A 22,019-nucleotide genomic window follows, 5' to 3' on the forward strand; every position below is an offset into this window, starting at 1 on the left:
AGATGGAGCAGAAGGGGAGGAATACCTTTGTTGCTGGACACTCCAAGTCCTTCCAGAGGTGCACAAGAGCCAGGAGCTGAGAGGATTCCACTTCCCCAGAAAGGTGGCTGCATAGGATGCTGGGGACAGTGAAGTGGGGATAGAGGAGCAGGTCACTCTGGAGCAGGTCACTCTGGAGGCCCTCTGAGACCCTGTCTGAAAGAGTCACATCAGCTTCTGGTCCTTCTCCTCCTCCAACTTGAAGGAAGGACCCAATCTCCAAGTGACCCAGAACCCCAGAAATCTCAGAGACCAAAGGTTCCCTACCAGATTGCTCCTTAACATTCCCCAGGGAGGCGGCTAAAAACTCAGATTTCAAAACTCAAACGCTACACGTGTTGATGATGCAGAAAGCCCCACAATGTATTGCTGAATAGAACAAGCAGACTGTGGAGGTGTGGGTGTGGTGTACTACATTTAGATTTTTAAAAAGTGGCCAGGGTGCGGGGAGATACAAATCCATATTTGAATTTGCTCATGTTGACAAAATAAATAAGATGCACAAAACTAACCACTAATGACAGTGGTTACCTATTTCAAATGTGGTAAAATACACGCAACATCAAATTTACCATCCGAGTCTTTTTTGGGGGGTGGGGGGGGTACCGGGGATTGAACCCAGGGGGTTTAAACAGTCAGCCACATCCCCAGTCCTTTTTTAAAGTTTTATTTAGAGACAGGGTCTCACAGAGTTGCTTAGGGCCTCAATAAGTTGCTGAGGCTGGCTTTGAACTCAAGATCCTCCTGCCTCAGACTCCCGAGCTACTGTGATTACAGGCGTGTGCCACTGCACCCGGCATCAAAGCCATTTTTAAGTGCACAATTCAGTAGTGTTAAGATCATTCACATTGTTGTGCTGCCATCACCACCATCCATTTCCTGAACCTTTCATCTTCCCAAAATGAAACTCTGTATCCATTGTCTCCTCCCTCCAGCCTCTAGCAACCACCATTCTACTCTCCGTTTCTATGATTTTGACTACTCTAGCTACCTCATGGAAGTGGAATCATACAGTGTTTGTCTTTCTGTGACTGGCTTATTCACTTAGCATAATGTCCTCAAGTTTCATCCATGTTGTGGCAGGTGCCAGAACTTACTTCCTTTTAAAAGCTGAATAATATCCCATTGTGCGTATATACCACATTGAGTCATCCCTTTATAGACACTTGGGTTGCATCCATCTTTTAGCTTTTGTGAATAATACTTCTAGGAACATTATTCACAAATGTTTGAATCCTTGCTCCCAAATCTTTTGAGTATATATGCAGAAATGGAATTGCTAGATCTTATGGTAACTCTGTCCGATTTTTTTTGAGGAACTGCCATATTGTTTTCCACAGAAGCCAAATCATTTTACATTCTCACCAGCAGGGCACATGGGTTCCACTTTCCCCACATCATCAACAACAAATTGTTAATTTCTGACTATTTATGTATATATTTAAATGGTTATCTTTTGAAAGAATGAATAGGAAATGGGCAAATGGGAAACAGGGAGGGGCCCTTCACTACAGGTCTTTTAATACTTTCTCATTTTTGAACCAGCTAAATATATTACTTACTCAAGAAACTAAATTGTTTTACCAACATTTATTAAGAAAATTTCCAAACATACAGCAAAGTTGAAATTATTTTGCAATGATAATACAGATATCCACTGCCTATATTCCACCATTACCATATATTATTCTTGTGTTACCACATAACTATTCATCCATCAATCCTTCCAATTTCTTACAATAAATATAGAATATAGTTTCTGGGCCTCTCCTAAGACCTGCTATGTCATTCACATGGGCCTAGAACTTTGTGATTGTGTGTGTGTGTGTGTGTGTGTCTGTGTGTGTGTATGTGTGTGTGTCTTCATCAATTCTCCAGGTAATTCTAGAACTTGGGTACTTCTGTCCTGGTCCAGCTTCTCATCTCATGCAGAAATTGTACCTGCAGTTTGTCAGCAGTCAGCCAGCCTTGGCCAAAATTCTTCCCTTGTCCAGAAGACCCCTCCCCACACAAAAGGACTCTCCAAAAGAAGGTCTTATTTATCTCACTGAAGCCAATATGGTCCCCAGGCCCATCCCCCTCCTGGCCCTCTTCTTCCCTAGAGCATGCTTTGATGTCTCAATGACACCACCTCCAATGTTGCTCCAGAACAGATCACAACTCTCCTACATGTTTAGAGAAGAGACCCATCCCTCACTGAGCTGGAAATTATTCTCCCTTGATTCAGTCTGCATTTGTCTTTTCTGCTAAGAAAAACAGGATACCTAAATGAGAATATGGTATTTGCAATAGACATCTTATTCACTATGCCAGGACCATATCAGTCAAGCTGCTGGAATTAGTAGCTATTCATGTCCTCTTACCCCTTTTTAGCTTTTTCCTTTTTCCATAATACAGATGATGATGACAATGACGATGGTGACCACGATGACTATAATGATAATGACAACAGATAACACCAACATGTCCCCTACTGCATACCAATGTTCCAGGTGCATTATTTGCACCCATTCATTTTATTGCCACAGGAAACCTACAGAGTAGGTACTATTATCCCCACTTTTATTTATGGATGAAGCAACAGAAGCATGGATTCATTTAATAAGTTATGCAAAGGGACATGGCATTTTCTCTTTAGTTGCCACTACATGTAAATACTCACATACTGGTCCCAGAGGTCCCTACTATCAAATCTGTATCAAATACAGATCCTTCTAGCTAATATACCTGTGCTCTCAACCTTTCCTGATAACTAATTCACTCTGCCTGCCAAAATTTAATAGTTCTGTGTCCCACTCTCCATCCCACTTTATCTAGTTGGTTAGAACCAACCAGATAAATAAATTCAAATTAAGGTGTCTCCAGCTGGTTTATTTACTCCCTCAGATAAGTGTGTGTGTGCATGTGTGTGTGTGTGCATATACAATTCTTAAAGTAGAATTCTTATTTTAGAACATAAAACCATGACAGATTATGATAATAAATATTTACATGTTGAAGGCAATCATCACAATCAAGCTTCACAGCAAGGCAAAGAAAAGGTACTAGAACCTTAGGAATATCACATCTTCCCATAAATTGTATTGTATAAGTCTGAATCTAAGAATGGCCTGGCCTGGCTCAGTTTCCTTCCTGGGGAACACAGTGGAAGTAGGTACTTAGGTATTTGAGGCTCCTTTTCAGAAACACCCAGAAAGTTCTAGACAGAGTCATAAGCCATACTACTGAAGGAACTGAGAATTTTGCAATGGGTGCCTGAAGTTGCTAGTGGAAGGAAAGAAATTTGGGGAGCCCTCTGAGGCCACAGCTGCCAGAGGAAACACAGGGTACCCAGTTTAATTTGAGTTGTACAGAGACACTAAATAAATTTTAGTATAAGTATTTCCCACGGATGTACTTATACTAAAAAAAAAGCATTTGGTATCTGAAATCCAGATTTACATGGGCATAATGCATTTTTATTTGCTAAATCTGAGACTTCCAGGGAAAGAACATTGGAGACAGTCATGACAGCTCCTATCTACTCACTGCTGTCCTTGGGCAAGATGGCCAGATGCACTGCTTATGTGTTCTATCGCCAACCTCAAGGTGCCAGTGGAGTCAGGGTAGTGGTTGATGGGACAGAAGAATGGTCATCCTATGGAGTCAAACTCATGCTTGACCATGGCTTGCATCTAGTGACTTGCTTTTGTTTGTTTGTTTGTTTGTTTTTCCAGGAGAAAACTGGTCTCTGGAGACCTCCTGAGAGGGCAGGAAGAGTCCTCCCCAAATGACTTTGATTCTCCCAAATTCTCAATTTTTTTAATCACAAAAGAAATGCATATTCATGGTGAAAATTGAAGTATCACAAAAAGTCACTCCAGAGAAAACTTCTATTAACAGTTTAATGTGTCTTCTTCCAGCTTTTTCTCTATGAATTCTATCATGTAGTAATCTCATTTTCACAGATACTGCTCTGAAACTTGTTTCTATATCAGGAATGTCTTTCTGTGTGTACGTGTGGTTTCCTACTTCTTGGTGTTACTCTGTCTCATTCTTTACTTAGATATATTTTTAATTTTTAATTGACATATAGGAATTTTATGTGTCACATTTCAATACATATATAATGTGTAATGACCAAATCAGGATAATTGACATATCCATCACCTTAGACATTTATCATTTCTGTGTTGGGAACATTCAAAACCCTCTCTACTAGCTGTTCTGTAATATACAATTAATTGTCATCAACCATAAATAAAAGAGGCAGACATTGGATAGAGGGAATAACTTGTCTGCCCCTTTATTTCAGTAGTGAATTGTCTTTTGACAGTCTGAGCCCCTCTCTGAGAGTTTGATGAATGATAAATGCACACAGGCACATCACACAAATATTTGTGTGTCACAACCTTCCTGAGGCTGATTTACTGATCCTTCATCTGGTGCACAGGATGGGGATGGATGTGGTGGGGTCACTGAAATGTGTCCTTGAGGGTGGAAGGACTATGATATTCCTGTTAGGAAGAAGCCTGGGGAGCCTCCGCCAGAGGGGCCCTGGGTCACTGTCTCCATCGTGAGCCCCTCTGACTCAGACCAGAGGCTCCTCTCCTAGCATCCTCATCAGGATCACCTGATGCCAGCAGCTGCCCAACCCCTGGGCAACGCCAAGAGCCTCCTGGTCTCAAACGGGTTGGGCAACATTCACTTCCCGGCGCTGTCCTACCAACCTGCTCGGTCATTAGGAAATGACTCCGCGGCTGTCACAGTGACAGCAGCGGCAGAGGATCGAGCTGCCGGCCTCCTGCCTCTGCGTGGCTCCCAGCTGCTCTGCGGAGGCGCCGGATAGAAAGGCGGATGCTACTCTCTCGGGTCAAATCCCAAGTGAGTCTGGGGTCCTGGCGGGGTGTGGGGAAGAAGCATGGCAGTGTTCTGAATTGAAACTGGAATGATACAGGTGTCTGTGTGTGAGTGTGTGTGTGTGTGTGTGTGAGAGAGAGAGAGAGAGAGAGAGAGAGAATGAATATGATATGTGTGGTGCTTATGGATGAGGATGTAGTCATAGCTAAAACTGTAGAGACTTGCATTATGGCTCTGGGGAATACTAGGTGCCTAGAAGTGTCAATGTCTCTTAGTAGGGGTGGTTTCCCAGGGCTAGTGACACCTGTTCCCCCCATCCTGGAGATGGTTTGCCAGCCATTGCCTTCCTCCTGCCTCACTATTCTGAGGGGGAAGTTTGGGTAGTCACTTTTCTATCCATATTTCTTCATCTACTCCCTTGACCAAAGTCTGGAAAGCCTTCCACAGAGGCCCATCCAAGCCCTCAGTAGATGTGACAATTCATAGTTCATGGTGAGGGCTGTGTAGTCAGACTGTTCTGGGTTCAAATCCTGGGTCTGGCTGATAATAGCAGTGTGACTTTGAATAAATTATTTCACTTAATCCCTGTGCCTCAGTTCCCCTGTCTGTAAAATGGAGATAATACCTACCTCCCAAAGTTATTGTCAGAATTTACCAGGAAGGGATGCAAAATGCCAAGCACATAATTAGTGTTCAATAAACGGTAGCTGTTGTAATTACTTATTATTAGCTTAACACTGGTCCCATCTCAGCAAAGAGGACTTTCCAGTCCTCTTCCCCCCAATTTCCTAAGACACCAATGGTGATGCCTTTGGCATAGAATGTTTTGTTTTGTTACTTCACTATCTTATGCCCAGACTAGAGCATGTTCCTTGCATTTCTTCTGCTGCCTTTTCTCATAGGCCAGCACTCGACCCAGTCAGGTCCATCAGAGGAACTCAAGAATGGAGAATGGCGGGCTGGGGATATGGCTCAGTTGATAGAGTACCTGCCTCGCAAGCACAAGGCCCTGGCTTCAATCCCCAGCACCGCAAAAAAAAAAAAAAAAAAAAAAAAAAAAAAAAAAAAATGGAGAATGGCATAGAATAGAGAAAGGGAGAGATGCAAGAAAGGAGGGGGCATAGAAAGACTGAGAAAGGGAGGTGAGAAGAAGATGGGGAAGGAGACGAGATTGTCCAGGTGTGAATGCCATGGTCTCCTGAAACACATGAAGTAGAAAGGACTGCAGCGGAAAGATGCCATCAGTGGGGGCTTGGGATGTCTTCTACACTCCCTGAACCCCTTTTACTTTGCCTGGAACTGAAACGAGAAGTTTAAAAAAAAAAAAAAAAAAAAAAAAAACTTTCCTCCTCCTTCCATGTTTCCCAAATTAGCTAATGTCTACTCATCCAATCTAATAACTAATTCCAGTAATGTCCTATCATCTATGGGATCTTCTTTCTTTGCTATCTCCCTCTCCATCATCTTCCCAAGTGACCCTGGGCAAGTCTCTCCCCCTCTCTACACCTGACTCTGCTCATCTACAAAACTAGGAGGTTCAACAATGGCTAAAGTTCATTCTTCCCCCTGATATTCTTTTATTTGCTCTTGTTCTCTTGCCTACTTTGACCCCTACTTCTCAGTTATCCCAACCACTTAGCCTACTGATCATCAATCTTCCTTTAAAAAAAATCTCTTTTTCAAGAAAATGTATAAATGTCCTCTAGGCTCTAAAAATTCATGAAAGGTGTTCTTGATCACTGCTTGTCTCCAATGCGTAAGCTCAGTATTGAGCAAATAGCAGATGCTTAGTAAATATCTATTGAATAATTGGATGGATGAATGAATGGATGAATGAATGGATGGATGGATGGAAGGAAGGAAAAAATGAATTAATATTATATACCTGTGAGGAGTTATGAAATGCAGAAGGACATGTTGGTAATTGGTTAGCTTGAGAAAATCATGGTCTTCCTAATAATAACTCCTTGGTTAGTTTTAGACACTTCCCAGTGTGTTATAAACCCCAGAATTGCCATCTTAATTTTTATCCATTGCCCATCACTTACCTAATCTATGGTTATCTTGTTCAGGTATTGTAATTTGAGGTGAGCTTCCCCCTCTTTTTAGTTAAGACCCATAACAGAGGTTGTCAAAGCTCCCTCTAAGAGAAGAGGGAGGACTTAATTTTCCTTAACAGGGACAACTCCCATTTATTGACCACTTACTGTGTGCCATACTCTTCACTTGCATTAACTCAGGACTATGGGATGAAAGTAGAACTATTATTATCAACTTCATCTTACAGATAAGAAATTAAGACTTAGAGAGGTTAAACAACTTGGTCAAGATTATATACAGAGCCAGAAATGGATACATCAAGGATTAAAACCTGGTTCTACTATCTGAGCACTTGAATCCCTTCCCCTACCCTGCACACCTTATTGACCACTTCAGAGACCAAATCTGGAGACCCCTGCAAAGGTTTTGGGGTTTCCTCCATGATCCCAGGTCTCCTACCACCACCATGAAATATTTTTACGCTTTCTTAGTGATAGGACATTTTCAACTTGGCAAAATGGACTTGAAACCAAGCCAAGAGAGGGGAGCAAAACCAAAATATTTGTGATCTTTATAGTTTGTCCTTCCCAGTAGCTGATCTCGTTCCCATCATGTCTGTCAGGCCTCAGGGATGGCCATATAACTCTTACTTTGTCAGTGTGTCTTAGGGTCTTTTGTCTCTTTCATTGAAGGAAGAATATAATCAATAACGGGCAATCATGGTTCCTTCCAAAGAGGCTGTTCTAGATAAGTTTGGGCTACACAATTGTAATACTGGGGCCTTTTAAATGAAGACACTTGGATATTACCACATATCCAAGCAGGTTTTTCCCTTCAAAATCATTGACAATTCTGCTGAGAGCATTTTTGGGGGGGCAGGGAGGTTTCTCTCCTTTGTAGCCAGATTCTGTTTCAATCCATGTTACTTTGTAGTGACTCCATATTTTTGATCTCAACATCATGCCACTTGATCTCTCCTTTACTTTCTCTCCAGATTTGGCTCCCACTGAGTTCTGGTCATTTCCAAAACATCAGACACATCCTCCAAGAATGAAAATCTGCCTTCAATGAGTTTAATCAGCAGGTTCTCTGACTGCCTTAGGCAGCCGTGGAAGAAGAATTTGAAGAATGACTGAGCATGGTGGGTGTATGACTGTGACGAGGGCCAGCAGGCACTTTCATGTGTAAGTTCCAAGCTTTTGTACTAGGGATTGAACCCAGGGGCTTGCATATGCTAGGCAAGTGCTCTCCCACACAGCTACGTCCCTAGCCCCTCTGAACTTTTATTTTTAAATGTTACATGTTTTTTATTTGTTCTTTTTAGATATACATGACAGTAGAATGTATTTTGACATATTATATATACATGGCATATATTCTAATTAGGATCCTGTTCTTGTGGTTGAACATGATGTGGAGTTACACTGGTCATGTATTCACGTACGAACATAGGAAACTTATGTCCGATTCATTCTACTGTCCTTCCTATTCCTATCTCCTCTCCCTTTCCTTCATTCCCCTTTGTCTAATCCAGTGAACTTCTATTCTTCCTCTCCCACTCCCCCATTACTGTGTGTTAGCATAGCATATCAAAGGGAATATCTGGCCCTTGGTTTTGGGGGATTGGCTTATTTCACTTAGCATGACAGTCTCCAGTTCCATCCATTTACTGGCAAATGCCATAGTTTCATTCTTCCTTATAGGTGAGCTTTATTTTTAAACAGTCATAGCTTTATACCCACCCTTAGCACAGAGGAATGCAATCCAGTGACTGGAGGAAATTCCATGCATCAGCCAATCCTAGCTGAGGGGGAAAGTTAAGGAATAGTGGGTAGTTTCTGAAAAATGGCCACTTTGGATACAGGCCCAAACTGAAGACTGGACTGAGACCAGGCATACATTTTCTTAGCTCTCTGTTTGCCCAGGGAACTGGGTCCTCCTGTCTTCACTTCTGCATGGACCAGGAAGAGGTGAGGTGGTGACCTCACCATGAGTACATGTCATGGTTGGGGTGAGGCATCGGGCACTTCAAGTAGTCTTCATCATGCTCCACACACCTCCCTCCAGAGTCCAACGCGGCTGGGATCTCTTATCTGTTTTCCAACACTCCTTCCAGAAGCTCCTGCACATACCCTTCCTAAGGATCTTAGGTCTCTAGGTCTTAGGTTTTGGTTTGAATCCGAAAGGGCACTAAAGAGAAGCAGCAGAAGAGAAAAGAGTGGGAGTAGAAAGAAGAGGAAGAGACAAAGACAAAGCTTAGAGAAGCCATGGAGGTGTGGGTGGAAGTTAGGAAGTGGGAGGGAGGGAGGAAAGAAGACCTGGATGTTCATGATCCTCCACCTTCCTCCTTTCTCTAGCTAAACCCTGCCTTCTCTGAAGGGTCATGTCAGAAGGGGAGAGCAAGGACAGCTCGGGCAGCGAGTGCCCTGTGTGCTATGAGAAGTTCCGGGATCTGGAGGGCGCCAGTCGGACGCTGAGCTGCGGCCATGTGTTCTGCCATGACTGCTTAGTCAAGTATCTGCTGTCCACCCAGGTGGACGGGCAGGTACAGAGGACCATCATCTGCCCCATCTGCCGCTATGTCACCTTCCTCAGCAAGAAGAGCTCCCGCTGGCCCTCCATGCTGGACAAGAGTTCGCAGACCCTGGCTGTGCCAGTGGGCCTGCCCTCTGTGCCCTCACCAGACCGTGGAGGGCACACAAACCCTTTGGCCGTCTCCCAGCAGGTCTGGAGACCATCCTCCAGCCATGGCACCCAGCTCCCCTTGGACCTGCTGCCCAGCCTGCCCCGGGAGTCTCAGATCTTCATCATCAGTCGCCATGGGATGCCCCTGGGAGAGCAGGACAGTGTGCTGCCACGTCGCAGCCTGGCAGAGCTCTCGGAGGTGTCCCCGGCTCCCAGCTCCACCCGCTCCTTCTGTTGCCGGTCACGGGCCCTCCTGCTCATAACCCTCATCGCTGTGGTGGCTGTGGTAGCCGCCATCCTGCCCTGGGTACTGTTAGTGAGGAAGCAGGCATGAGTGGTGACAACTGGAGGGACGAAGGAGTGAGGTCCAGCCTGAGAGCTTCTCTGGTAGCAGCTGCACTTGTGGCCTGTCTAGCCATGGCTTGGGTGGGGGCAGAGGAAGCCGAGTGCAGACCTGGTGCAACCCAGCTCTGAGGGAGGAGCTTGGGCAGAGAGAGGGATCCGAGTGCTGTGAAGTGCATCTACCTGCCAGGTGACTTGCCTAAAGCCAAGTGGGCCTCCTTTGGACAAGGAAGCTCTGCTGGCCTATGTCTTGCCGAATGAGGGCCCAGTGGCAGACCTCTTCCAAGCCAGAATTCTCACTGGGGATTTTCTAAGTTGCTAAGACAAACAGAAACAAACAGTAGAGTTGGTGCCAGGACCCAGGCTAAGGTTTTCTAGAATCTCAGCACCTGTACACAACCCTCCCAGCATCCCACCCTCCAAGCCTCCCTGCCTGCTACCCACCGGAAGGTCTTCCATGAGTGGGAAGCTGATCTCAGTGGGTATGGCCCAGGATGGGATGCAGGGGGAGCAACAGAAGAGGATCTGCCTCTTCTGAGAGTTGAGGCCACACAGGCTGTTGACAGAGGTTGAGGTCATTCTAATGGTCACACACAGAATCAGAGGTCTACCTGAGCCCTCCAGACCTACCTTTCAAGGAATGGCCCAGATTTTAAGTTTTGGGGTTCTCAAGGGTGGAGTAGAATGAAAGGCAGGGAGTGGAGGGGAAGTTCTACAGGAAAGACTGGAGTCAGCTGAGAACAATGTGGACAAATTAACCCCTGGGGGCTCTCGCCTCGCTCCCAGTCCAGGTCCTCCTCCTCCTCCTCCTGACCCAACCACTCATTAGAAGCTGCACCAGCCAGGCCAGTTCCTGAGGTGGATTCACAGGCCGAGCTGGCTAAGGAAGGGTGGGAAGGGTGGAGAAGAAAACAGCTGCGCTTGGCAGGGACACTGCTGTCTCAACAAATGCCAAGAACCAGCTCTGTCACCGCTGGCCAGGGCTGCTTTACCTGAGGACGCTTGATGAGGGCCACCAGAAAAGCTTGTATTGGGTCTCGTCCGAGGACGCAGTATGCAAGTGAAGAGCTATTGGCTGTCTGAGGCCCATAAGTCAACCAGTGCACAGATGGTGGAAAGCAGCAGAAACCTCTAGCTATTGTCACAAATACATGGGGGCTGGCACCAGGTGCCAAAAGCTGAGCCCTCCACAACCCATACCCCTCTTATCAACGTTTGCTATCTATAGGGAGAAAACACCACTGTGCCTCTTATCTGGTTCCAAAATATCTGTAGTGGTCATCATTTGGGGACCATTAGAGAGTGAGGTCCATAATGCAGAGGACATTTGTGACATAGGGAGGACTGCTTTAAAGCACTTACAGGGCTTCTTTATGCCTTTTCTGAGACCAGAGAAGAACATTGGTGCTATGGGGGTGTGCCAGTGGATTGTGGGGGTGCGGGTATTTATTATAGGAACAAAAATAACTAACTTTATAAAAACTCTGAGTCTGTCTTCACCTCAGCCAAGCTGCTTTAAAATGTTGTGAATTTCTAGGGACCTCATTCAAGCCTTTTCAGATTCTGTTGTGTTTGCCCAGAGTTTCTTTCAAAATACCTGCAGTGTTTTCATATTGTTCAGTGGTGACTCGTCAATAGCACTTCTTTTATTTTCAAAGAATTTCGAAAGCTATTTTTTAAATAAAGGTATATATTTTCTCAAAGATTCCAGAGACTCTGTGATGCAGGTGGGAAGTTCTGAGCTTGGGCTTTTAGAATAATTCATGTTAGAATTAAAAAGATACTTTGAAAATACAAATGCAAATTCCCCTTAAACATTGATCCCTTTGTAAAAGAAATGCAATTTAAAATTCTGCTGGAATTCTATTTTTTATCTATTAGTTTATCAAATCCTGAAAGAGAACCTACCCTGCTACTGTGGATAGGTGAATTGTTGGTAGGAATGTATATTGATAAAGTTCTTTATCAAGGGAAATCTAACATTATCTATCAAAGTTTCCAGTGATTCCTGCTCTAGAAATGTATCCTACAGATACACTTGCATGTATGAGTACTGACATGTGTACGATGTTATATAATTGCAGTACTGCTTAGAATAACAAAGGATTGGGAAAACCCCAAATGCTAAATCAGTAAGCAATTGGTCCTTTAACTTATGGTTAGGGGCTACAGTGCAGTTATAAAGTGAACAAGGAAGGACTCATGGAATGACATGGAACACCTCCAGGCTACAATGGCAAATGGAAACAATCCAGGTGTGGAGCACCAGATATCAGATACTACAATGTATATAGAAAGAAGGGGAAATGAGAATTTATATTCCTGTTTGCTTATTTCCGCATAAAGAATTTGGAAAGATACATGAAAACTAATAACAGTGATTAACTATTATCCCTCTGGAAGGGGATGATAATCTGAGGGAGATTATGCTATTTATGCTTTTTGATGTATTTACTCAAAAATTAAATTGAAGGGGATATAGCTCAGTGATACAGCACATGCTTAGCATGGATGAGACCCTAGTACACACACACACACACACACACACACACACACACACACACACAAATCAAATTGAAAAATATTAGAAGCCAAAAATCTTCAGTGTACACACCTGTTACCTGGTGGGGAGATTGCCCCAAGAACATTGAAGAACTGCCAAGTCACTTGTCCTGTGACTACAGAGTGTTGACCACTAGCTCTGTGGAACTTGTTTGTCTGGTTAGAAGTATGACATCTTATGTTTAACAGGCCCTCAGGAAGTAAGGCAAAAAGTTTGATCTTTTCAATATTCCTAAGTTTCTGTGGATTTCTTTGGGCCCTGTCATTTAATATGTTTGTTCTGATCTCCCTTCTCTACCTTTCTTGATCTTTCTTAAATAAAATTGTTTGCTTTAAGCATCCAAGCTGGGGTCAGGGCTCTACAGGGAAGATACCATCAGATAATGATAGATGGATGGATGGATAGGTAGGTAGGTAGGTAGGTAGGTAGGTAGGTAGACAGTCATATACTAAATATATAGAGGATGGATACCCAGGGTCAAACCTAAACTCCATTGCTCTTTTCCTCCTCCCCTTGTCCAGAGGCATACCACACTGCCACCTCCCATTTTCATAATAATCTTTAACTCTAATACATACTTGACAGTGTAGGCCTCCCAGGTAAGCTTAAGAAACCACATCATAATTTACTGGGCCCTGGAACACGCTTTCCACGCTCATCTGCCTAGCTTTCCAGAGACAGTCTGAGGGTGACCTATTAAGACTTCCCATTTCCTAACTCAGTAACTGACCACTGCTATGCTTCCCACACTCACACTGTACCCCATCATCTTCCTAGTACATGTTATTATGCTTCTTGGTTGACATGTCTGTGCCCTCTTCTAGGCAAAGTGCTCCTTCAGGAGAGGCTAGATCTTAAAGATCTTGGTGTCTCCAGTACCTTGACACAGAATTTAGAAGTAGTAAGAGCTGACTATAAGATAATATTTGCGTGAGTGAATGTCATGGTTTGGTGGCTAGAAAAAAATGTATTCCACTTTAGGTGTGAAATCTGGATATAATCCCTGCTTTGGTGTGTCTAGGGGATTCACAAAAACTTGATTCAATTTAATGGATCTTTTTCAAATCAGGTAAGAGGAATATAGGGAAGAGAGGGAGAGAGAACAGACAGACTAGCTGCCAGAGGATCATGCAGGGTGGAGCCGGAGCACCCAACAGACACTGGTTAAGATAAACAGGCTTTATAACTAGGCTGCTGGTAGTTTTCATCTCTGGGTACAACCAGTAGCCCAACAACTGTATAAAGTGGCCACATTGTCCAAAGAGTGGGCTGAAGTTTTAATTTTGATGACTCGTTGTTAGAGAAGGGAAGTAGGGAGGCTGGAGATGGCTAGGTGGTAACAGATAATGATGGGAGCTGAGGAAGCAGAGTTTGTGGAAAGAAAGAAGATGATGAGGGAGATCTGAAGAAAAGGGTGTGGACAGGAAAGGTTGAAGGAAACTAAAAAGCTCTTCCTTAAGACAAGGGGGTGACTGTGAAGACCAGAGAGGAAGGTAAGGTAGGGGCCTTCTGTGGCTCCCTATGGCTTTCAGCATCCAAATCAAACTCAGTTTGGCCCCAGCATCCCTGAGCTTCCCTCTGAATGCCTCTCTCTTGAGCCACAAGGATTTGGTTCCTGGAAAGAAAATGTCATGCTACTCCTGGTCTTCATATTTCCCTCCGGCTATTCCCAGTGCTTCATGGAGCTAATTTTAACATTCTTCAAAACACAGTCAAGAATGATCTCACCGCAGACATAGTCCTTAACTCCCGCATTCTCTTCTGCCAGGAACACAAATTGTTGGGCTGCAGTACTAGCGATTAAACCTAGGGGCGCTCTACCCCCGAACAACATTCCTTCACTTTTTTTTTTTTTTTTTTTTTTTAGTTGTCAATGGACCTTCATTTTTATTTATTTATATGCGGTGTTGAGAATCAAACCCAGTGCCTCATACATGCTAGGCAAGCGCTCTACCACTGAGCTACAACTCCAGACCTGCCCCTTCACTTTTTATTTATTTTGAGACTGGGTCTCACTAAGTGGCTGAGGCTGGCCTCGAACTTGAGATTTTCCTGCCTAAGTCTCATGAGTTGCTGGCATTATAGGCATGCACCACGGCGGCCACGTCAGGGAGCTTTTTTCCCTTTGGGTTGGAGCTTAGGTAATGAGCTTCCCTCCAGCGCTCTCTGACTTATTTGTAGCTTCAGTGTTTAGTTCAGGGTTGGCCTGTTGAAAGATGCTCCAAGAGCATTCATTCAGTAGAGTCGCTGCAAAGGGTATCTCACTGAATTTAATTATAAATAAAACCCAGGACTCTTTCCTTCACAGCGTACCTATATACACAACTCACCAGTAGTGCACTCCTGTAATCCCAGAGGCTCTGGGGACTGAGACAGGAGGATCTTAAGTTCAAGGCCAGCCTTAGCAATTTAGCGATGCCCCAAGCATCAGGGAAGCTCAGGGATGCTGGGGCCAAACTGAGTTTGATTTGGATGCTGAAAGCCATAGGGAGCCACAGAAGGCCCCTACCTTACCTTCCTTAAAATTAAAGAAAATTAAAGAAAAAAAAAAAAAAAAAAAAGCTGGGGATGTAGCTCAAATGGTAAATTGCTCCCGGGTTACAACCCCAGTAAACCTCCCCCCGCCCCAGAAAAATGAATACAGATATATTTATAGTCATATAAAAATTTATATTTTTTAAATTAATGAAAACACATGTTCTTTACTGATTTGAACTCTGGGCCCTCAAGTATATATGGTTTCTCACTCTTTGCTTTGCCTCAGTGAGTTCCTACAAATTGGGGTCATATATAGAGTTACCAGAAGGATCTGAGGAGCCTGCCTGCACGGGTTCAGCTATAAACTATGGGTTCCTCTCATTTATATGTAGCTTAGTTACTCCATTTGTAAAATGGGGACAATAATAATACCAGTATCGACAGGATTATTTTATGGATTAAAGAAGCTAATAACGCAAAAGGTGTAGAAAGATGTCTGTAACACTCAGCAAACTCCCTACACCCTATGAATTATATGAATTATGAAATGCGTCTTCTGTCAGTTTGACATCTGCATTATTCATTCAACAAAAACTGATGCCTCAAAATACATCTGCAGAGGAGCGTACCCCTTTTTCTTGGGCTTTCCCATGCCGGGCTCCTTTACACTGTGGTCTGGCTTCACCTGGGAGCTCGTTAGAAATGAGGACTCAGATCCATTTCCGCCGGGTGAGAGGCAATCGGTGGCCCTAGTCCTTCGAAAGTCCGTCGCCCCGGCTCGACTCGAATCTCTGGTGCGCCTCACAGTGTAGTCACTGTGCGTGTCGGGCTTGTAGGCAGCTGAAGCTCATTTAAGGACCCCCACTTTGCCATGCCCACGTCGTTGGGATGGTGAGCTCGAGGTCACCCGGTGACAAACCGGTCGGGATTCCGACGCCACCAGGTGGCCCAAAGTAGGACCAGCCTTTTTCTGGTTAAAGGGGCGCCCACCACCCGACGCCCAGGAGTGACGGGGCTGGCCCTGGGGCCACTCACTCCTTCATCACCAACTGGGGCAGTCGGTTCCTAAGTAAACCCCGTTACTCTTCTGAGGATCACTCTATCAGATCTAATCAGAGGCAGCGCTCAGACCTCCCTAGGGAGTCTGGAGGACGAGTTTTGCAGCTCCTCGCAGTTCCCCTCCGAGCCACGAGGTGACGCTAGCCGTTGGTTTTCTTTCTAGTTTTCTCGCTCAAACTCCTCTCCCGTTAGACTGATCTCGCGAGATGTCCCGTTAACTTACAGAACCGGAAGAAACGTGTAGGCCTCTTCCCTTTTGCGGCCATCGCTGAAGCGGCATCGGGTGAGGATACGGTGGGGTAATGCGTGTAATCTGCAGCCATCCGTTTCTGGGAGTAGTGTGTCTCCACCCCTGGGGTCCCGAGATTCTCCTGCTGGCCGGATAGCAACCAGAGAGGAAGGCCGGGATGGTTTTAACCTGGCTTAGGGTCCACCAAACCTGAGAGGGGATGAGAGATTTTGGGAACTTGAAAACGAGTTGGAGGGAAGGAAGCCTGAGGAGATTTAAAAAAAAAAAAAAGGACTAAGCAGTATATTTTCTTGAAAAACCGCCTGTACTTGTTAAAATCTTTGTAGAGCTTCCAAAGTGCTCTTGACCATTTTTGGACCCAAGATTTCTGTAAGAATTTCCAGGTTCAAGATTGGGGGCGGCGGCTGACCGATTTTGGAGAGTCTAAATATATTCACATTCATGTTCGTAAAAGGCGAATGTTGGTTGACCTTCTAAAACATGATGTTATGTTTGACGAATTAGGTATTCGGTATACCTTGTCCTAATTCAGAAAGAATACTGTTGGCTCCTTCACACAATACCTAAGGAGTTTGGAGAATACAAACAAGTTTTATAACAAACCTGTCGCGGTGGCGCAACATGGGAGGCAAGAGGGTGACACATTCGAGGCCAGTCTCAGCAAGATCCTGTCTCCCCAAAAGGGCTGAGGCTGTGTAACTTGGTGGCAAAATGCACCTGGGTTCAGTACCCAGCATCACACACACACATACACAAAGCTTTTAAGTAAAGATGTGCCATTAATGGAAGTCTTTATTCCATAAAGATAGAGATAACATCCCCGCAAAGCATAGATTTTTTTAAATTGCAAACTTCCCTCCATAGGCCTTTCAGTGCCAGCAGTTTTTGATGCAATTAGAGTAAGACATCTGAACGTTTTTAAACTTGAAAAAGATTCATTTTAAAGATGAAACTGCTGCAGCTGTTTGAAAACTAGATGAGACTTTGATCATCTAAGGGTGTGTTTAATTTTTTATTTAGCTAAAATGAAGTTCAATCCTTTTGTGACTTCTGACCGAAGCAAGAACCGCAAAAGGCATTTCAATGCACCGTCACACATTCGCAGGAAGATTATGTCCTCCCCTCTTTCCAAAGAGCTGAGACAGAAGTACAATGTTCGATCTATGCCCATCCGAAAGGATGATGAAGTTCAGGTATGTATCTCTACTTATTTTTTGACAGATGATCCCACACTTTGAAGAGGGATTGCATTCTGAGACATTGGCTTCAAGAACAGGGTTGCAGGAACCACAAGTATGGTACTTCTTGGTTCCTTTTGGTGCAGTCAAATTTCCAAAGTATTGCATGCAGCAGTGATGAGATGAAAGAGCAAGACAGAAGATCAGAACATTACTTTGGGATTAATTTTTCCATCGAGGTCCATTAAAGAGAATTATTGATAATCTGGATTCAGAAGCTCTAACTGAACCATATAGTACCATATGATTGAGTTTATCAGTAAATAATTTGCCAAATCTAAGTGAAAATTTCCATGAGTTTCTTAGGTATAACCTGCAACTGGTGATTAAAGAATTCAGGCCATTTGTAAAGCAACTTGCCCATCATCAGTATTGTTTCATGAGGCCAGTTCCTGTTTAAATACAATGTAACCAGTTCCCAATAGGAGCAAAATGAGTTAAGAACAACCATGGATCCCTGCTGGACTAGTGCTAAAACTGCGGGTAGACCTTAGAGGAAACCTTATCTGTTTTCAAGATACAGCAGTGCAAGATAAAATTGAAAAGAAATGTCTGTTCAGAAGCTCTTTGAGTTGCTTCCCAGCAGGCTGAGGACCATTAGAATGTCTGGATAGGAAACTCGTCAGTTAACCTCTGGCAAAGAATTGGTTCGTTCACTTACTAAGTACTTGTTGCCCATCCTATTTACCACTGGGTTGGACTTCTCAGTGGACTTTTAAGAATAACATGTCTGTTGTCAGCTTCTGCATAAAGCCAAAGTGAGCTCACTTTAACAAACCTCCTGTTGGTGGCCATCAGTTGTTAGGAATGCAATCGCCAACACTGTAGATAGGGACATGGTTTATTTACAAGTTAGTTAAAACTAAGAACTGTTGGCACATTTAATGATTAAGTGTTTCAAAATTGAAGAGTCCTATAGATAGGATGATAGAATGAATGGTGATTAAATGATTGACGGTTTTCTTGACTTAAAAGGTTAATCTCATTCTTTGATCCTCATTTTGAATTGGCATTTAGGTTGTGCGAGGACACTATAAAGGTCAGCAGATTGGCAAAGTGGTCCAGGTTTACAGGAAGAAATATGTCATCTATATTGAACGGGTGCAACGGGAAAAGGCTAATGGCACAACTGTCCATGTGGGCATTCACCCCAGCAAGGTAGGTGTTTTTGAGAATGCTTGACAGATGGCATTTATAGCACATATTGTTACCAGGTGTGAATGCTTGTTTACAGAGCCTCCCTAGAAGTAATGCCTGATTTTAGATGTGATAGAAACCCATGTGGTTTTGGTTTGGTGCTGTTTTTGTTCTGTAGGTCTGGGAGTCGAACCCAGGGCCTTACAGGTTAGTTGAGAGATCTCTACCACTAACCTACATTCCTAGCCTTGGAAACCATATCTTAAAGCAGTATTGTATTTATGTTGAAAATTATCACTTAAAATTTTCTGAATTCACAGTGTCTTTGTTAATTGTATATGTACACTTACTGTACCTTTTTCACAAAAACTGTCGGTAAGCTAACATAGCAACAATCTAAAAATTGGTATTTTAATGTCTATGAAATAGGGTAATTACAAAATGAAATAAAGCCCCAGCCCCATTTGGTTTTGTGTGTTCAGCAGAATCATGTAAGCAGTAGAGACAGCTTTACAACCTTGTGAGGTAGGTTTTAAACCATCTATAGATGGAAAAAACCTGAAGCTCAAACGGAAGATCCCATGTACAGTAGTTGTGTCTAATCAATTATTGGCAATTCACGCATTTTGGGATCCGGTTTATTACTGCTCTCTCTAATTTCCATTTTCTAAGTTTTAATTCTTTGTTGTTGTAGATAGACACGATACCTTTATTTATTTTTATGTGGTGCTGAGGATAGAACCCAGTGCCTCACTTGTGATAAACAAGCGCTCTACCACTAAGCCACAACCCCAGCCCCCATTTTCCAAGTTTTAAAAATTTTTTGTTAGTGTAAAGGTCATGCACAGGACTGGGGTTGTGGCTCAGTAGTAGAGCATTTGCCTAGCGTGTGTGAGGCACTGGGTTTGATTTTTCAGGACCACATATAAATAAATGAAATAAAGGTCCATCAACATTTGAAAAACAAAAAGTTCTTGCACAGTGAGCATCCAAATACCAGGTGGTCTTTTTAGATCTTATGTTGTTGCCATAAATGTAATTTTAAACTACAGCAATGTCAAAATTCTAGTACAATAAAACACCTGTATATCTTTCATTTAGAATTCTGTATTCAAATTTCATCGTGTCTTTTCCCCACCTCCCAGTGGGTTACAAGTGTCAGAGCACTTCAACTCTAATCAGTCTGTGTCTTTAAAGAGCAGGGATTACCCCATTCTTTAACCTATTCCAATTGTATTCTTGCCTCTCACCCTAGGTCAGCTGTTGTCAAGGTCACCAAACCAATTACCAATTTTTTGTCCTTTTCTTTGTACTTGTTAATGCCATGTGTGACATGGTTGATCTTGGAGTGGCTCAGTAGTCATCTTCTCTTATTCTATTCTTAGAACTTTGGGTATATAGAAGTTGATGGTTCCAACCCAGACCCCTTTCCTGAACTCAATTTCCAATTGACAGTTGTTGCATTTCATTGTGGATAAGCTAATCAGTATCTCAAACCCGAATTGTTCATACTTGTGATTTTGCCTTGAGATCTCACAGTTTTTAACTATCACAGTGTATGGCAGCTTTATTCTCCCAGTTGCTCAGACCAAAAATAACATTTTTTAAATTTATTTGTTACTTGCCCATATCAGCAGATAAGATTTTCTTTTTTGGTACTAGGGATTGAACTCAAAGTCACTCTAAACACTGAGCTACGTCCCCAGCCCATTTTATTTTGTTTTAAGACAGGGTCTTGCTAAGTTTTCAAGGCTGGCCTCAAACTTGTGGTCCTTCTGTCTCAGCCTCCCTAATAGCTATCATCATGCCCTGCTCAATAAGACCTTTTGGCTGCTCTCATGGTATTTAGAATCTTGTTTGCTTGTTTCTGTTGGAGTTAACTATAAGATGTTAACATCATGTCCCCTCTCCAGCCATTTGTTGACAGTATTTTTTTTCCATTCTTACATGTTCTGGTCTTCTGACCGTCTTAGTGTTTGTTCTAAATCATGCTACTCAGAAAATGTGTACTGGTTGGCAGCATTACCTGGCACTTTGATAGAATCACAAATTCTAGGTTCCCAGGCCTACTGAGGCAGAATTAGGGAATGGGACCCAGGTATCTGTTCTAGTTTGGGTTTTGTTGTTTTTTGGTTGGGTTGTTTTTTGTGATGCCAGAGGTTTGAACTCAAGACCTTGTGCATGCTAGGCAGATGTTCTACCAAGTTCTCCTGCCTTTGGAGAGTTAATACCTTGATGGTTCACTTGTAGTTTTTATTTGTAGAGTTTTGCCTGATAACCATGTGTAAAATGTCTTGTTACTCAGCCTCCTTACATCAACCCTACATTTTTTCCTCTACATCAAAATGAAGTACATTTACTTATTTACATGTTTTCCATCTCAAAATAATGAAATCCAAATTAGATTATGGATCATTTTGTTTTGGTCAGCATTCTGAATTTCATCTTGAGTACCCTTCCGCTCAGTTTTTTTTAATAAGACTAAAATTTATCATAATGTAGATGTCTTTAGGATTAGATCTGTGTTGTTTGTTTCATGGAAGATTTTGCAGGTTGAAGCAAGTATGAAGGCTATGTTTAATATCTAACTCTAGAATTCTAAAGTTACTTTAGTTAAAAAAAAAGTATGTGACTTGATTGGCTTGTAAAACTGGGGTGAGAGATGTTGAATAGTTGTATTTCACACTGAAAGACATTTTGTGATAAAGCACAGAAGAGGCTGTGAGAAGAATCATGATACTGCCTCTCCTTTTCTTCTTTGTTGGGAGAGCATTATAGAACATGGGAAGCCAGGTCTGGTTTGGGGGCTAAACAATCATTACTGGAACTTATTCATGTTTAAGCATCTGCTACTACTACAGGTTTAGTAAGTGGGATTGGATGTAAGGCCTTTTTGTGTTGGTGATTGTTTAAAGCCTGGGAGTGTTTTTCATTTTTTCTGCAGGTGGTTATCACCAGACTAAAACTGGATAAAGACCGCAAAAAGATCCTGGAACGGAAGGCCAAGTCTCGCCAAGTAGGAAAGGAAAAGGGCAAATATAAAGAAGAAACAATTGAGAAGATGCAGGAATAAAGTAACCATATTTACAACTTGCATTAAAAACTGCTAAAATGAAGATGTTTTATGTGTGGTACTTTGAATCACCGGCTCCTTTTCAGTGATTTGGTTTCTTAGCACTTTGTCAGACTTTGGATTTGTAAAGGGAAGTTTGGGTGATATTTGCTGTTCAGAGACTGGCCCTCGATTTTACTTGTGGCTCAATTCTAATGAAAAATGCTGTTTAGGTAGAGTTGACCTTTGACATCCGAGGATCAGTTCTTTCATAATTGAGAAGTGTTGTGGTTTGGG

The 22,019-nt window shown here is 43.0% G+C and overlaps 2 protein-coding genes across 2 annotated transcripts; both read left to right on the forward strand.

Annotated features, from left to right (window-relative positions):
- The first annotated feature begins 4,749 nt into the window (after positions 1-4,749).
- On the forward strand, positions 4,750-11,617 carry Rnf222 (ring finger protein 222). The gene is made up of 3 exons (XM_047546538.1): positions 4,750-4,902; positions 7,913-8,102; positions 9,276-11,617. Exon 3 carries the CDS (start codon positions 9,302-9,304, stop codon positions 9,935-9,937), a length of 636 nt encoding a protein of 211 aa, XP_047402494.1. The 5' UTR covers positions 4,750-4,902; positions 7,913-8,102; positions 9,276-9,301; the 3' UTR covers positions 9,938-11,617.
- Positions 11,618-16,258: 4,641 nt separating this feature from the next.
- On the forward strand, positions 16,259-21,786 carry Rpl26 (ribosomal protein L26). The gene is made up of 4 exons (XM_047547754.1): positions 16,259-16,328; positions 17,316-17,488; positions 18,551-18,691; positions 21,615-21,786. The coding sequence occupies exons 2-4, from the start codon at positions 17,321-17,323 to the stop codon at positions 21,741-21,743; spliced, it is 438 nt and encodes a 145-aa protein (XP_047403710.1). The 5' UTR covers positions 16,259-16,328; positions 17,316-17,320; the 3' UTR covers positions 21,744-21,786.
- The last annotated feature ends 233 nt before the right edge of the window (positions 21,787-22,019 follow it).

The sequence above is a fragment of the Sciurus carolinensis genome, chromosome 3, assembly GCF_902686445.1.
Source record: "Sciurus carolinensis chromosome 3, mSciCar1.2, whole genome shotgun sequence".
Taxonomy (NCBI): Eukaryota; Metazoa; Chordata; class Mammalia; order Rodentia; family Sciuridae; genus Sciurus; species Sciurus carolinensis.

What these genes read in the sequence shown, in the direction of transcription:
- Rnf222 (XM_047546538.1), top strand. Translation starts at nt 9,302, where the DNA reads ATGTCAGAAGGGGAGAGCAAGGACAGCTCGGGCAGCGAGTGCCCTGTG.
- Rpl26 (XM_047547754.1), top strand. Translation starts at nt 17,321, where the DNA reads ATGAAGTTCAATCCTTTTGTGACTTCTGACCGAAGCAAGAACCGCAAA. An exon ending in GAAAGGATGATGAAGTTCAG is followed by an intron (nt 17,489 to 18,550) that starts GTATGTATCTCT and finishes ATTGGCATTTAG; the next exon opens with GTTGTGCGAGGACACTATAA. An exon ending in TGGGCATTCACCCCAGCAAG is followed by an intron (nt 18,692 to 21,614) that starts GTAGGTGTTTTT and finishes TTTTTTCTGCAG; the next exon opens with GTGGTTATCACCAGACTAAA.